This window comes from Blennius ocellaris (genome assembly GCF_963422515.1).
Source record: "Blennius ocellaris genome assembly, chromosome: 24".
Taxonomy (NCBI): domain Eukaryota; kingdom Metazoa; phylum Chordata; class Actinopteri; order Blenniiformes; family Blenniidae; genus Blennius; species Blennius ocellaris.
Window position 1 is genome coordinate 8,418,308 of NC_137673.1, and position 17,447 is coordinate 8,435,754.

At 44.1% G+C, this 17,447-nt stretch overlaps 1 protein-coding gene across 1 annotated transcript in view; it reads left to right on the forward strand.

Annotated features, from left to right (window-relative positions):
• Positions 1 to 7,222: 7,222 nt before the first annotated feature.
• Positions 7,223 to 17,447, forward strand: part of LOC308147730 (gamma-aminobutyric acid receptor subunit gamma-3-like) — a gene marked incomplete at both ends in the record, with an annotated part of 75,823 nt that continues 65,598 nt past the window's right edge. The window contains 2 exons of the mRNA XM_080520049.1: positions 7,223 to 7,281; positions 7,673 to 7,827. Coding sequence (XP_080376175.1) covers positions 7,223 to 7,281; positions 7,673 to 7,827 — 214 coding nt within the window. The remainder of the gene's footprint in view (positions 7,282 to 7,672; positions 7,828 to 17,447) is intronic.

Here is a 17,447-nt window from a genome sequence, read left to right on the forward strand (position 1 = left end):
TATATATATATATATATATATATATATATATATATATATATATATATATATATATATATATATATATATATATATATATATATATATATATATATATATATATATATATATATATATATATATATATATATATATATATATATATATATATATATATATATATATTATATATATATATATATATATATATATAATTTTACCAGCGCCTGTGGTCACAAACTGCTGGCGGCGAGAGGATTTTTATATATTTGTTTATTTATTTATTTTCTCTGCTTTTTTAAAGCCTCAAATGCAATCTTCAGTTGTTTCACTGAACATTGTATCCCTCCCTCCTCCCCCCGCCCCCGCTGCTGCTCCTCTTCCGGATTTACCCATTGTCCCAGAGCAGATATTCACACATTTAAAATAGTAATAATAATTTTAAAAAAACAAAAAAACTGAATTAATGTCCCGTTGAATATGAAATGACCTTGTTTCATATCAATGATTATTCCTTTACTGAAATAGGAAGCAGGAATGTGAGAGCGCAATTACACCAGAAACAGTAGATTTACTTGTAATTCAACTTAATTTGGATTAATCCTTTTAACCAAATAATCCATTTTCTGCAAGAAAAAAAACTCATATTAAAAAAAAGTTACGGAAATACATGGTGGGGGGGGGGGGGGTTGTAAACAACAAAAGCTACTTTTAAACTCGTAAATATATTTTAGGGGGGGTGGACAACATATAAGTCAATAAATTAAAAAATATATAATAAAAAAAACATTCTAAATGTAAAACTTAACTACTGTTAAATCCAAAACTTAAAGATGATGTGTGTGTGAATCAAATATATATTTTAGTTAACATAGTCGCATTAAAACTTAAAAAAAAAAAAATAGCAATGACTACCGTATTTTCCGGACTATTAGTGCCACTTTTTTTCCGAGTTCGGAGTGACTTGCATATATGCTTATTTTTTCTTCGTAGCACATTTTCTGACCGTCGTTGCTCATACTCCGAAGTGACTTATAGTCCGGGAACTACGGTACCTTTATACTCAAAATGAGATCAAACGGAGATAAAATTCCATCGTGGAGTTGAGAAAGTCTTTTATTGAAAGCCAAGCGTACCGTCGTGTCGTATAATCAGGCCAACGTTAGCAATTCCTCCATGTCCAGGCGATGTTCACCTCATCGTGTTTATGGAGGCTGTTTCTCGATACGTCTCCTTTACCCCTCCCCCCCCCCCAGGACAGTACACGGTGATGATGGCCCACTTCTACCTGAAGAGGAAGATTGGCTACTTCGTCATCCAGACGTACATGCCGTGCTTCATGACGGTGATCCTGTCCCAGGTGTCCCTTCTGGCTGAACAGGGAGTCGGTCCCGGCGAGGACCGTCTTCGGTGAGAGTCGCGCTCGCCATCTCGCTGCGCCCCCCCCCCCCCCCGGCGGCTCCGCGGTGATTCCGTGCTTCTTTCGCTCAGGGGTGACCACCGTGCTGACCATGACCACGCTGAGCATCAGCGCCAGGAACTCGCTGCCCAAGGTGGCCTACGCCACCGCCATGGACTGGTTCATCGCCGTCTGCTACGCCTTCGTCTTCTCCGCCCTCATCGAGTTCGCCACCGTACAACTACTTCACCAAGAGGAGCTGGGCGTGGGACGGGAAGAAGGCGGCTGGAGGCGCAACACCCCAAGGTGACGTTATCGTGGCGCAAACGGCGGCGGCGGCGCCGCCGTTTGCGCGGGGGTTTAATAAACTATCACACCTCGAACTGTTGATACAAACAAAATGCATAAACAAGTATACAAATTGCTTCTAAACATAAAAGGGTCCCGGCATACTCCCATAAAAACAAGACGACGGTTCGGCTGCTGCTCAAGTCGACGGTTAAACTTTGTCTAATAAATAGCGCTTAACCTTGTTTTTAACCCGCTTTACGTAAATTGAGGTGGATTCATACCTCAGATATTTTAACTCCAACCTTTACATTAACTTGTAGCCGCATTAGCGACATTAGCATGTCAAGCTGCAGCTATAATAAAAGACACAGACCAAAACGACAATATGTTAACCTGATGGGCTGCATTATGTGACACAGGAGGTAAGTTTTGCCTTTTTGTGCCTCTTAAACTTCCGTTAAACACATTTAGCGCTTGACGAAATCCCGGTAAATATGTCCCTCCAGAAACAACTGCCGACATGTAGTTCCGCCTGGCATGGGTCCGTATTAGGAGGAACCACAATTTGATGATGGATGATCAGCTCCAGTTAGTTTGGAGAAGAATAACTTCTAGAATAACTTGATATTTGTCCAGACTGTTTCCGATAGTAAAGAAACTATTGAGACCCCCCCCCCCCTCCCCCGATTGTCACATTTCTCTTGGCTACAGAAGCGAGACCCCATGGTGCTCTCCAAGAAGCCCAACAACGTCTGCTCTGCGGGCGTCAACTACACCACCAACCTCACCAAGGACGTGTCCATCTCCACCATCTCCAACACCACGTCGGTGCACCTGCGCGCCGCCGCCGACGCCGCCAAGGTGCCCGACCCCAAGAAGACGTACAACAGCGTGAGCAAGATCGACAAGATGTCGCGGATAGTGTTCCCCGTCCTCTTCGGCACCTTCAACCTGGTCTACTGGGCCACGTACCTCAACAGGGAGCCCATGGTGAAGGGCGTGGTCACCTCCACGTAATCCCCCCCGACATCCCCCCCCCCCCCTCCCCCATCCGGTGAGGGGTTGGCGGCGGACCCAAAAAGACTCTCGGAAACTATTAGGAGAGCACCCTTCGCTTCTTTCTCGCCCATACCCGCCGCAGTTTTGCATGACGCTCTACTTCTTCTTCTTCAAAAAAGGGACAACCCCGCCTCCCTCCTCGTCTCCGATACCGACTTGTCTGTATTGCCGCTTCAATCGCGGACGCACGTTCCGCCGCTAGCGCCCGAGGGACCCCCCCCCACCGTTCAACTCGCCTACATTCAAACGCTTCGCGCTCTCGGAACGCGGCGGACGAGACGCGAAGGGGCGGCGAATGCTGCAAAAGTGCATTAATAACTTTTTTCCCTCTCTCTCTTTCTCTTGTCGCTCGTCTTTTCTCGTTGTCGTAGCTTCACTTGAAGTTTTCAAAGGGTTGCCAAAAAGCAGCCCGGATTTTCAAATCTTCTCGTCGAGTCCAGTCGAGATCCGAACAACGCTCCCACAAGCATGTGTCGTCTTCGACTTTGTTCAAGTTCAACTCCCAACGTTCTCGATTTGTTCAGATTGGCGTCTCCAGCAAATCCTCCGCCGCTGGAAGGAAACTTGAGCCTTTATGCTCGCAAGATTTCTTCGGGGGGGGGGGGGGGGGGTGGACAATAGGCCGAGTGTCAGCAGGGGAAAATCATGTATATAGCTTCTTTATTTTCAACTTAAAAAAAAAAAAAGAAAAAGATATTTGAAGCCTTCGAAAAAGAAAAAAAAAAGAAAAAAAGCCAAAGTCTGTCGACTTTTACAAGTTTGTTTTTCCTTCGTTGGACTGGTTTGTACAACATGCTGCGGGATTACGTTTGCGCACTTTGTCGGTCTGTCGGTGAGACAAACTCAGGAAAAACAAAACAAAACAACAACAACAAAAAAAAGAAACTGGAGTTGATGGTGTAAATAAAGTCTCTGCTGCTGCTGTTCCCTGCTTTCGCTGTGTGGAGTTACGGGATTTTTTTTTTTTTTTTTTTTTTTTTTTACTTTTTTGTACAATCGCTGCTGTTTGTGTGGAAATGTGTTGTGTTTTCAAAGGGGCCTGTAACCTCTGCTGACGTGATCGCCAGACCAGGCATCCGTTTCCATGGTAACAACCTCCAATTCCATTCGTGCCTCCGCTCCCTCAAAATACACTGTTTTTCCAACAGTATTCGCTCACCTGCATTCGCGTGAAGATGAACTTGAGTTAAGGTCCCGACCCAAAAACCATTTAAAGGGGCCATCACTTGGAAAGCCGATGTTTTCTTTGTTGAAACATGTGAATCGGTGTCGGATACTAAAATTCTGGAGTTTGAAAGTGAAAGAGTTTGTTGTTTTGTTTTTCGTTTGGGCTCTTTGTTCAAACCAGAATCGCCCACAAGGTCACAGAGTTTTGAGTGTGTTCTTGTTTTGCCGCTAACAGCTAACAGCTAACTGCTAACGTGAATTGTATCAATGTTTGAACCCCATGTGATTTACAAAAGAGCCTGTATTTCAGTTTAGTTATCTGGGGTGTGTTTGCTCTGTGGCGTGGATGTTTGTCGACGATTCCACCACTGTTTCCAATTTCTATTTTTTTGTTTGAGCAAAGCACCGCTATGCTACCGCTATGCTACCGCTATGCTTGACAGTTCCTGCGACCAATCAACACACCGAACCTTCATACCAGTCAAAATCTCACAGGTACTCTGATGAGAGGAAGTCATGGTATGAAAAGGGTCAGATCGAGCTCTATGCTTGATTTTTATTTCCTAACGAATTTAACGAATTGACGTAAAGACAATTTAAGGGCGACTGGATACATGGGACACCAACTGATGACTCCTTTAATATGTTGGTGCATCTTTTGCCGCTATAATAGCTTCAACACTTTTTGGAAGGCTTTCATTTTTACTTGCAAAATAATTTTTCAAAAATGGCCAAATCTCCGAGCTAAAAACAGCTTAAGAAGGCAAAATGCTAAAAAAAAAAAAAAAAAAAAATGGACAGAACGACTCAAACCACTCAAAAAATATTAGCGATACAGGAAAAACCTTGACAATGGTAAAATCTCTGAAATCAGTCAAAAAGGTAAAATTGCTAATATATCTAAAACTGTTCTATTAGGAAATGCACAATGGATATAATGCGGCTACGGCAGCAAAATATAATAACACAATATATCTAAATTTATAGCTATGAAACATTTTGAATGCTAGGTTAGTTTTGAGTATGTATAGCAATTTAAGATGTTTTTTTTTTTCTTCATTTCTGATCAATACTGTCAAATAAAAAAAAAATCACAAAGCATCTCTCTGAATTCAGTGATTTCTAGATGGCTGAGCAAATACTTTTGGCGACGTCCTGCAGATGTTTGCTGTTGAATTACAAACAAGCGACTCCCCCAAAATAGAAAAAGCAAAAACTCATTCACAGCCACCAGATTTAACCCTTTATATGAAGAACTGACCTCCCCGAGTGTGATTATGTGGCCCCGATGCCGTCTGTTTACCCGTCTCTCTCTCTCTCTCTCTCTCTCTCTCCACTCGAAGAATCGCCCTCCCTCCGTCCCGCGACACACTCATCTGCCATACATCTGTTAGGAAAAGGATTTAGCTCCTCTTAAGTTGCTTTCACTCGGTTCGGGGCAGAAGGGTGATGGTGGTGGTGGTGGTGGTGGTGGTGGTGGGCGAAATCCCTCCCCCTCCACTTGTTTTCCTCCAGCTCGGAGGGCGAATTCCACTGAAGCAATGAGCTCCAGGATGGCTACAAATACAATGCATGATCTCTCTCTCTCTCGATTTATTTTTTAATCTCTTTATTGAAGAACTTTTTCACTTCGATTTCTTGCCAAAATGCAGCAAAAAAGCTTCGGTCGCTGTCGCCGGGCTTAACAATGTATGTGTCAATCACTTCTCTTTGTTTGTATTTGTTTTGTGTGTTCTACTCAAAATGATCCAAATAATAATAATAAAAAAAAAAAAAAAAAAGGCAAAGGCGATGTCTGATACTCTTTGTGTGTGGTTTTTTTTTTTATAAAGTAGAAATCAAGATTGTGAACAGATTTTTAAACACGTCTGTGCAAACATGGTGGAGGCACCGTCATGATCACGGGCTGCCTTGCTTCCTATTTCTATACACACGCTGGAAATCCATTTTTCTAAGGAAATGTCATGTCTTTACAAAGGGGATAAGAATCCTTAAAATTAAAAATGTATTCCACAATTAATATATTGCAATGTATCTTATTATATTAAAAAAAATTCTTATTTATTTATTGTTAATATTTTAAAATTCCCACTTGAGGTGAGCTCATGGCCCAATTTAATCACGAGTGGCCAGAAAATTCTACATAAAAACCTTTAAATTTGTAACTTTTCCTTGTGCCGAAGCAAATGCATTTAAAGTCTAGATTTTCTCCAAATGTGAACAATTGGCACCAGAAATCCCCTTTCAACGATGTGAAACGGTGAAATGTCAAAAGGCAAATGGGCAATACTAATATACATTTAAATACACATTCATGCGTGTTTTTTGCATGCTAAATGTCAGCGGTAATAATAATTTGCTGCTGCAGGTCAGAGCTGGTCAAGAGGTGAAACCCCTGCGGCAGGGAGGGGGGAAGTCAGCGGCACTTCCACGTTTGGCCACATGGGGGCAGCAGAGCTTCTTTGAATGGGACAGACAAAACGAGGGTGGCAGGTTTAAAAGAGTCTATTCACAAAAAAAACCCAAAAAAAACTGGAGATGAGAGAGTTGACGTGACTCTGCGGCACGTCTGTTCAATCTGAGTGTGTGTGTGTGTGTGTGTGTGGGGGGGGGGGGGATGGAGGGGGGAAATCATCATGAAGTGTTCTGTGTGATGACTTGATTGATCGCAGCTGCGATCGATTATTGGTGACGTCGCCTGCACCCTCGCGTTCCTCTCCTCAGGTGGAGCGCGTGCGTCACGCGAGATGCGCCTCACCCTGACACTCTGTTGCCCACACTGGCGCTTTTAGGGAGGGGAGGGAGGGTTTTTTTTTAGGGGAGGGGGGGTTGGGGGGGCGGAACTGGATTCAGTCCATTCAAACTCCTCACTCCTCACTCCTCCTCCTCTTCCTCCTCCTCTTCCTCCTCCTCTTCCTCCTCCTCCATCCACCGGACCACATCACACTGATTGATCGTCGCGGTGCCTTTCTCTCCCCCCCCCCCCACCCCGGAGGAAGCACCTCCTGCGCAGGGAGGACTGAAGGTAGCGGTGTGGGTGGCGGTGGCGGCGGCGGTGGGGGGGGGGGGGGTGGGTTTGGGAAACAGAAGACCACCACAAACCACCCCACATGCCGCTAATCCCGCTCCTGTGTGGCCGCACATGACGCGCGGCGGCTGCAGGAGTGGGGGGGGGGGGAACGCAAGGAAAGTGTGTGTGTGGGCGGATGAGGAAGTTCAGCGCTCGGATTGATGGTTTTTACGCACCGCGCTGGAACGCACGGGCGCCCGGTCGTCCCGACACAGTCCCCCCGCGATCCGCGCGCGCAACCGGGCGGGAGGGTGAAGATGACAATCAAGTTCGCGGTGGCCGTCCTCTTCGTACTCGCGCTCGCTCCAGGTGCTCGGTGAGTCCGATTCCCCGTACCCCCTAACCCCCCCTTTTGTTTACGCTTTTTGTTGTGTGTTTTTTTTTTGGGGGGGGAGCATGGTGATCAACAAGCTGCGTTAAAAGTTGCGGTGACATTTACGCAGCGGTGCGTGTGCGCAGTGTTTTTTTTTTATTCTTTTTTTTTTTCCTTAGGGTTTCCCCCCCTTACACACACACACACACACACACACACACACCAAATCTGCTGCACACAAATCCTCAAAACGCGTCACATTCGGTCTGCAGCTTCAGATTCACACCAGATTGTCAAAGTTTTAATAGGTGTTTATTAGAGGGGGGGTTGTTATCAGCCATATTGACCCTCTCCACTATATGCCCCCCCCCCCCGTCACACACACATTCCACAGCTCTGATCTACTGGATTATGGCAACGACGAGGAGGATCTCCACGACACGCACGTCAACCAGATGCTGGTTCCCAGGACGCACCAGGAGGACGCCACGCTCATCCTCAACAACCTTCTGAAGGAGTACGACAAGACGCTGCGGCCGGACATTGGAGGTAGGACCGGGGGGGACGTGTGGGGGGGGGGGGGGGGGGGGGGGTGGATCTGTGGTGCTGTAAGCTCAGGTGCCTGGTTCTTTCCCTCCACCTTATTTTCCTGAATGCGTTGTGATGAAGCTCTGCAGAAAGACTGAAGACGAGCCAGTCCCGACCATCAGGTGTGTTGAAGTGAGGGGGATGTGAAATGAAACCCCCCAGGACCAGGGTACCCCCCCCCCCCCCATTTATTTATTTGATTGTTGCTGGGACCATCTGCGGTCTTGTACTGTCTCTCGGTGTCTTAAGACCGAAACCATGAGAACTGTGGCAAAATCTTTGGTCTTGTCTCAGTCTTTGATTTTGGCTCTAAATCTTTGTTATTGGCTTTAAATCTTGGCTGTTAGTCTTTGGTTAGTCTTTGGTCTTGTCTCTTAGTCTTTGGTTAATCTTTGATTTTGACTCTAAATCTTTGGTCTTGGCTGTTAGTCTTTGGTTAGTCTTTGGTCTTGTCTCTTAGTCTTTGGTTAGTCTTTGATTTTGACTCTAAATCTTTGGTCTTGTCTCAGTCTTTGGTTAATCTTTGATTTTGGCTCTAAATCTTTGTTCTTGGCTTTAAATCTTTGGTCTTGGCTGTTAGTCTTTGGTTAGTCTTTGATTTTGACTCTAAATCTTTGGTCTTGGCTGTTAGTCTTTGGTTAGTCTTTGGTCAGTCTTTGATTTTGACTCTAAATCTTTGGTCTTGGCTCTTAGGCTTTGGTTAGTGTTTGGTCTTGTCTCTAAATATTTGGTCTTGTCTCTAAGACTTCGGTTTTGTCTCCAAGTCTTTGGTCTTGGCTCTTAGTCTTTTGTTAGTCTTTGGTCTTGGCTCTTAGTCTTTGGTTAGTCTTTGATTTTGACTCTAAATCTTTGGTCTTGGCTCTTAGTCTTTGGTTAGTCTTTGGTTTTGGCTCTTAGGCTTTGGTCTTGTCTTTAAATCTTTGGTCTTTTCTCCATGTGTTTGGTCTTGTCTCTAAATCTTTGGTCTTGTCTCTAAATCTTTGGTCTTGTCTCTAAGACTTCGGTTTTGTCTCCAAGTCTTTGGTCTTGTCTCTTAGTCTTTGGTCCTACATCACACTGTGAGACCGGTTCAAGGATGGCCACGAGGAATCTGAATTGCTAAGATTTGTACGATTCCGACTCCATTCTGCTGACTGATTAGGTTCTTTGACTATTTCTTTTTTATTGACGCGTAAACACTAACGTCAGGATTACATCATCAGACTTGGATTAGTACATTTTTTAGAAGAGAATTACAAAAATTCAAGCCAATTAGACAATCAAGTTTAAATTTTTTTAGATACAAATAAAAATGTACAGAGAAAAAAAAGAAAATGAATTATTAAAAAATGAAAAAAGAGGGATTACATGTCGAAATCAATCAGTTTTTTTTATGTCCAGCTTTTGATTTAACACGTGTGTAAGGGGATTTTTTTTTCCATTATTGTGAAAACTCAAACGTATCAAACTGAAATGGTTAAAATGGTACAGCGTGTCCAGGCTTCCTGTCTCTTCGGCCCGGAGCTGTCCGTGGTGCTGAAACCACACGTCTGCAGCCTTTATGACCCATTTCCCTTTTTTTCCTTTTCCACGACTTCAGTTCAACCATTTTCTTTTAAACTATTATTATTTCAGTAGTTTGAGCTATTCTAATCTTCCTTTCGCTGGGGGTTCGAGATATTCTGGCCGTTTAACGGATTTTACTTTTTCCATCTGAATTGGTGTCGTATGCAAGTAGAATTAGAAATGTTCGCAAAATGTTTATATCCTGACAATAGCTTAACAATGCTAATTTCTTTAGCTCATAGCTGATAGGCCAAGAGCCGTCGTCGTCTTCAGCAATCTACATTTATTGTAACCATTTTTTTTTCCTTATTTGGCATGAAAATGTCAACGACAGCGTTCCTGTCCCAAAATTGGTTTTTGTACATTCGCTCACTTGGTTACGGCAGCCATTTTTATACCGAATAGAGCAGTTTTCAGCACTTAAAGGCAGTTCTCACAATAAGTTTGCTAACTTTTTTTTGGTTTCTACCTTGGCAAGGCTCATGTGGGTCATTGCTATCGTTCCCGTTCCAAAATTGTATTTGTCGATCTGTTTTGTTTGGAAATGGCCCTTTTTGGCACATGGATGCAATTTTCTCAGAAACTAAGGTTTTTGGTTTTTTTTCTTCTAATCGTGTCACGTGACCTCCTTCACTAGTTTCGACGACATCATGTTTGACTCGCTCCGTCACGGTGTCCATACTGCGGCTGGACGTAGTTTATGTATCGGGCAGAACCATTCATTTCATCAATAGGTTGCTTATTACTGCTTGTACGGCTTAAGTATGTATCATTCAACTATTAGAAAACTCGATCGACAGGACATTATGATCAGGACAAAGCTCGGATGATGTCACCGAGTATAAACTCTCAAAATCCCGGTGAGCTACAAGGCCGTTGGTCCCAACGTTCAAAGAAACGGAGAGGACCTGAATGCAGCTTGTGTTCCCCGGGGGAATCCGAGCAGTTTCAGTCCCAAACGGTCGCTTTTGCGTCGCGTCCTTCGTGACTCGCCTTTTTCCAGCCGCGCGCCGTCAACATCAAGCTTTTTGTTTTTGCTCGGTCGGCACTTGTTTTTGTTTCCCGGCTCGCATGATTCATTGGGATTCAGCAAATCTGTGGCTGCGGTTTGCATTGAGGAAATCTCTGTTTTTTGTTATTTTGTTTTTGTTTTTTTTTAATGAAGAGTCTGAGTCGAATGACAGACAGATCTGCGGCATTATTTTTCGCAAATAAAGCTCGTTAGGGATCGTAGTGCAGACTCGGCTCGGCTTATTCACGCCGGGCTGTTCAAGCAATCGCGTGGCAGAAACTGCGTTTAGGCCTCATCAGCCGTGCTTCAGTCTGATGATTGGGGAGGGTGGGGGGGGGGGGGGGGGGGGTTGAGGAGCTCGGCCATCTGGGAGGAACTCAAAACACGAGCCGCCGCTCCTCCACATGAAGAGGAAGCCGCTCGGAGTGATTGGAATATCAGCATGCAGCTTTCGGTTAGAGGGCGACCAGAGACGACGGCGAGGCCAGAAGGTCACACTGGGGGAGGCTTCAGGGCGCTGAAATGGCGACGTGACCGCCCCTTAAATTCAAACTTTAAACTCTTTTTCAAATGATGGTAATGCGATGGAGGATTAACGAAATTCCCTATCCCCATCTATAGGGATGATGACAATTAAAAGTAGATGTTTACTACAACGTATTGGGCAGGACTGGTGAAAGTGCCCCAAAAAAAACCTTAAAATCTAATGTTTTTCTCTCCGCAAATGATAAAAATATCAATGTTTTGACGGATTACCAACAAAAAAAAAGACTATAATCGCATTAATATTGGTGCAAAATACAGTTAAATGTACAAAAAGCAGTTGCATTATGGGAGTTTCTACGCCCTGAAAGCGTCTGTGGCGCCGTTTTTCAGCTATCAGCTAACTGTCATTTCCCTTCAACCTCTCGATGAATCCTGAGGGAAATTCCAGCTTTCAGCAGAACACTTGAAGATCTAGAACCTCCAGAACTAGAACAACTTCTCTTTTGAGAATGTATAGAAATGCCACCTATTGAAAGTTGATGCTAGTGGTGAAATAGTGCCCCAAAAATTAAAAATGCCACCGAAGTGATGAGTTGGCATTTTTTTTTTTTTATCGTTTTTTTTCCCCATGGAAATCTGAACAATTTGTCTTCAAATCCGAAGTTTGCCCACATTTCAATGCAGTAAGAGTGTAATTTCTTTGAGTTCCGACACTCCGGCGGGTCGAGTCGGACCAGAATGAAGCAGCTCAGGCAGTCGAATATCCTCGCAGACGCTTTTCTGGTCGGCTCACCTTTTGTCCTCGTGTGGGAGGATCGAGTTTGGCTCCATCTGAGGGGACTTCGTGTGAGGAATATTTTCAGAAACCGAAGATACAAAATAAAGGAAAGTACAGTGAATAGTAGAAAACACCCGGCCGGAGGCTGACTAATCTAAACTCTTGAAGGCAATGGAGCCGCATTAGTAACATTAGAAGACCTGGATTGTGTGTCTCTGGGCGGTTTCCGGAACGTGACGGTGCGTTCACTGTCCTCCGGTTCCCTTTCGGTTTCTTCTTTCTTCTTCTTCTTCTGTCTTTATTCCAATCCTCCTCCTCCTCCTCCTCCCCGCGGTTTCGGATTCTGCATCTACAGTCGGCGCGTGGAAACCATCGGGGAGCCGCTCTGCTCTAATTTCCTCCCTCCGATTTTAAGTTTATTCGCCTCCTGCAGCTCTGCCCGACTGCGCAAATGTTGATTTCAGGTGCATGATTTCACTTTAGATTTGGAAAAGACGATTAGAGAGAGAGAGAGAGAGAGAGAGAGAGAGTGTGTGTCTGAGGGCTTCGTTAAAGGAAACCGGAGGGATTAAAGGAAAAATCGCTTGTTTCTTCACATGTTCACCTACGTGTCAATTGCATTTCCATTAAAGGGCCACACGCAGCTCAATTTTATATTAAAATGGTGCCATAATAGCCTTTAAAATGTCACTTTCATCGCTGCTTTTAGACCATACATGATGAAAATGTCTATTTTCACAAAAAAAACGAAATGACTTACATAAATGGACTTCAATCTCATCATAAAGGCAATTTTAATAGTGCGAAATACAGTGAAAAGTCCCAAAAATTGCTTTATGCATGTGGTATTGAGTTTCGAGGTTTTCCAAAATAAACTAAGTTTAAGGTTTTTCTTTATGCAGATGATGAAAATGTCTATTTTCACGCATTACCACAAAAAAAAGACAACATAACGGGGCAAAATACAAAGAAACCTGTTGCATTATGGGAGTGTTTGCCACCCTGGCAGCATGACTTTGAGGTTAGTTTTGCCAAATTGACCTTTTTAGTTTAAGGTTTTTCTTTATGCAGATGATGAAAATGTCTATTTTCACGCATTATCACCAAAATAAGACAACATAATGGGACAAAATACAAAGAAACCTGTTGCATTATGGGAGTTTTTCCCGACCTGGCAGCATGACTTTGAGGTTAGTTTTGCCAAATTAACCTTTTTAGTTTCAGGTTTTTCTTTATGCAGATGATGAAAATGTCTATTTTCGCGCATTACCACCAAAATAAGACAACATAACGGGGCAACATACAAAGAAACCTGTTGCATTATGGGAGTTTTTCCCACCCTGACAGCATGACTTTGAGGTTAGTTTTGCCAAAATAACCTTTTTAGTTTAAGGTTTTTCTTTATGCAGATGATGAAAATGTCTATTTTCACGCATTATCACCAAAATAAGACAACATAACGGGGCAAAATACAAAGAAACCTGTTGCATTATGGGAGTTTTTCCCACCCTGGCAGCATGACTTTGAGGTTAGTTTTGCCAAATTAACCTTTTTAGTTTGAGGTTTTTCTTTATGCAGATGATGAAAATGTCTATTTTCACGCATTACCACAAAAATAAGACAGCATAACGGGGCAACATACAAAGAAACCTGTTGCATTATGGGAGTTTTTCCCGACCTGGCAGCATGACTTTGAGGTTAGTTTTGCCACATTAACCTTTTTAGTTTCAGGTTTTTCTTTATGTAGATGATGAAAGCTATTCTGAACTGCCGAGGGGATAAACTAACGTTGTAATCCGTCGGTTTCCATGGTAACAAATTGGCGACGCGACGCGCCCATCCCGGCTGATCGCGTGTGCGTCCGGTCTTGTGAGCGGTCTGCAGCGAGCCCCACCGACTCACTGCCGCCACCTATTGCGCCGACGCCGCAACGGCAGATTTCGCCCCGCCGCACCTTTTCAGTCGAACGTGCGAATCGCGTCATCGTCCGCTCACGTCGGCAGACGGTCGCGTTAAAATCCACGGGAACCGCATCGAATCAACCACAGTCCACAAACGCGCCGAGCCCCGTTCTGAAAAGGGATTCATTAACAAGAATGAATAAATAAATAAAACCTCCCTTAATTGGCGGCTTTTGCTTGTGAACCGTGTGTTTTGCCGCCGCCGCATCAGCATTAGCCGTCTCTCACTCGCACGCTGGACTCCCGGCGCCTCCCGCTTAAATTCTGGAGGTTTATTAAGACTCTGACTTGCAGCGGAGCGCCGAGGTTTCCACCGCTCGCGTGGGAATGAGTTTTCAGGAAGCAATCGGGGGGGCGGGGGGGGCGGCTTATCTGCACATCATTAATACGGCTTATTTGTGTTTTTGGTGGTGGGATATCTGAAATGACAGCACGGGCAAATAACCTGTCGGGGAATTAGATTTTTTTTTTCTGTCTCCTCTCGCCGCCGCCTGCTTCAGACGGGCGGTTGTATTATAGTGGGGGTGGATGGAGGGGGGGGGGGGGGGTGTGTGTGTGATGGTCCTCCACAAACCATATCAAGCAATACTTCCTCCTCCTCTGCTTGTTTACACGCTGCTGGCTGTGGGGAAAACAGGCGTCCCGAGTTGAATTCACATATTTCTCTATTAATTGGCCGTTCATTTTCAGCTTGGGTGTTTGTTTCTCTGTTTTGTTTTTTGGTTTTTTTAACAATCCAAGCCAAATCTTTTGGGTGAGGGAATCCAGTATGAGACGCGAGGGACTGTTTAGGAAAGGTTTGCCCAACTTATTTAAGTAACATGTTTGGCTTAGCATGAAGAGGCAAAAGGAAACGGGCTGAAAGTGTGACAATGAGTAAAATCAAAGGCAAATTAAACCTGAGAGCGGTATAAATATCCCGAAACAGCTATTAGATGCTTAAAAATCCAAATTTAGCTTGAAATGACTTATGGGGTGGATAAAACGGGACGCGAAATAAACAAAATATGACACAAATCCATCAAAATTCCCCCAAAAAACGAATGCATGAAAACACAAACGATACGTTTCAAAAGACAAATGTAGCGCCCTCGTCGGGATAAATCATGCTGGAATGTTTAGAAAGTAGTCAACACGTGACACAGACGGGTTAAAAAGTTTGCAAACGTTATCAAAGTATTCAAAGTTTGGAAGAAAATGACCTCAGAAAGATGCCAAATGGCTAAAAATGGATACAAAGTAACCAAAAGGTGACATAAAGCTATCATTCATTGCAATCTTTTAATTAAAATAAACCAAAGACCAATATGAGACAGGGAACTCTCCATTTGTGCCCCAAAATGACCTCAGAAAGATACAGGGTGGGTAAAATGGGATGCAAAATAGTAGAAATGTGTAAAAGTCCCCAAAAGTAATGTGAGGAATTACTGAGAAATTATTAACAATAATGCAAAATGTTACAAAAAGCAAAGAAAACACCCTCAATGTGATACAAAATGGCAAAGCGTTTGTAAAATAACCAAAATGTGACCCAAATTTGTCAACATGACCCAAAAACATGCATATTGGACAATAAAAAAAATAAAAAAACCCTCAAAAGAATATAAGATGGGGGGAAAAAATTTACAATTTGAAACATGCAAAAATGACCAATTTTCAATCTTTGGCAGAAAATGACCACAAAAGGATGCAAAATGGCAAAAAATGAATGCAAAAGCTACCAAACATGATTCATGATCAAAATTGTTGTAAAGTATGTCAATAAATGGAATTACAGAAAAAAAAAATGTCCAAAAAGACACATTTTTCTTGCAAATGGTTTCTACACAGAATCATTAAGTTTGAGAACGATTAGATTTTTTTTTGTGTGTGTCTGTGTGTGTTCCCCTCGTGTCCTGAAGTCTTCACACAAACTGGGTGACCGGTCCACGAGTGAGGAGGAAGTCGTCACACATTTCCTCCCCGGGCTTCACCTTCACCCGAGAAGCTTTTGTGTCCCGATTGTGTCACTTTCCTCTCGGAGTCCGAGGGTCATCGCTGCGTGAGATGTGGGGTGATCCTTAGTGTGTGTGTGTGTGTGTGTGTGGGTGTGGGTGTGGGTGTGTGTGTGTTGCAGCGTGGCCGGCGTGCTGCGCTCAGCGGGGGAATCGGGGACAGACGACACGTCCAGAGTGGGGGACGAAAAGCTCTTTAGAAACACACACGCACACAACTTTCTAACACGATCACACATGCACGCACACACACACACACGGGTTCGAACTGGGATGAAACTGCCTGTGTGTGTGTCATTTGTGCTGCAGTTTGTGTGTGTGTGTGTGTGTGTGTGCGTGTACATGCATGTAATGGGTGTGTGTGCGTACGTGCAGGTAATTGTTGTGTGTGCATTTGTATCTGTGTGTGTGTGTGTGTGTGTGTGTGTGTGTGTGTGTGTGTGTGTGTGTGTGTGTGTGTGTGTGTGTGTGTGTGTGTGTGTGTGTGTGTGTGTGTGTGTGTGTGTGTGTGTGTGTGTGTGTGTGTGTGTGTGTGTGTGTGTGTGTGTGTGTGTGTGTGTGTGTGTGTGCATTTGTATCTGTGTGTGTGCGTGTTTATGTTTGTGTGTGTGCGTGTGTGTGTGTGTGCGTACGCGCAGGTAATTATGTGTATATTTGAGTGTGTGTGTGCATGTAATTGTTGTGTGTGCATTTGTATCTGTGTGTGTGTGTGTGCGTACACGCATGTAATTGTTGTGTGTGTGTGTGTGTGTGTGTGTGTGTGTGTGTGTGTGTGTGTGTGTGTGTGTGTGTGTGTGTGTGTGTGTGTGTGTGTGTGTGTGTGTGTGTGTGTGTGTGTGTGTGTGTGTGTGTGTGTGTGTGTGTGTGTGTGTGTGTGTGTGTGTGTGTGTGTAATTGTGTGTGTGTGTAATTGTTGTGTGTGCATTTGTATCTGTGTGTGTGTGTGTGTGTGTGTGTGTGTGTGCATGTAATTGTTGTGTGTGCATTTGTATCTGTGTGTGTGTGCGTGTGTGCGCACGTACATGTGCATGTAATTGTTGTGTGTGCGCGTGCACTCAGGAGGAGGCTTCATGTAGCACTGTAGCAGACCAAGCTAACAAACGAGACGTCTGTCGCCATGGTTACCGAGACAAACGCATGTAATGAGTTACATCACACTGCATTCACGTTACATAACCAACACCTTGGAACTTAAATAAAACACACAATCTCCTCCGTTTCTCCTCCATAACATGTTGTTTTGGGGTTGGTTTTTTTTCTGTCCATCCAACTTTAAGTTCCTTTACTTTTGTGTTGCATTATGGGTATTTTTACAGCCTGGTAGCTTTGACCCCAAATTGGAAAAAGAGGGATCAATGGGTGGAAGCTGTGTTTTTGAAGCGGTGAAGCGAGGGAAAAAAAAAAAACCCTTTCAAAACTGGACCGACCCTCAAATTGCAGGATTTCAGTCCAAAGTCAAACAGCAGCTTTTCTTCGTCTTCTTCTTTTTTTTTTCTTCCCCGTACCTCTCGCTCAGATCTCGGTCTTTGAGGCTCCCAGCAGGCCTCCTCTCCTTGATCTCCACGCCGCTGACATTTGGCTCGGCGGCGGCGTGCGACACTCCGCCGGCTGAAAGGACCGTCGTGGCGCGAGCCTCCTCAACGTCTCAAGTCCGGTGGCATTTCATTTAGAGGAGGAGGAGGTGGAGGAGGAGGTGGAGGAGGAGGAGAGAGTCCCCCTCTGCCTTAACATCTCCAATCGCCGGACGACGCACAGCAGGAAGTGCCGCGCACGCGCTTGTTTACAATCAATCTAGAAAGAGTACT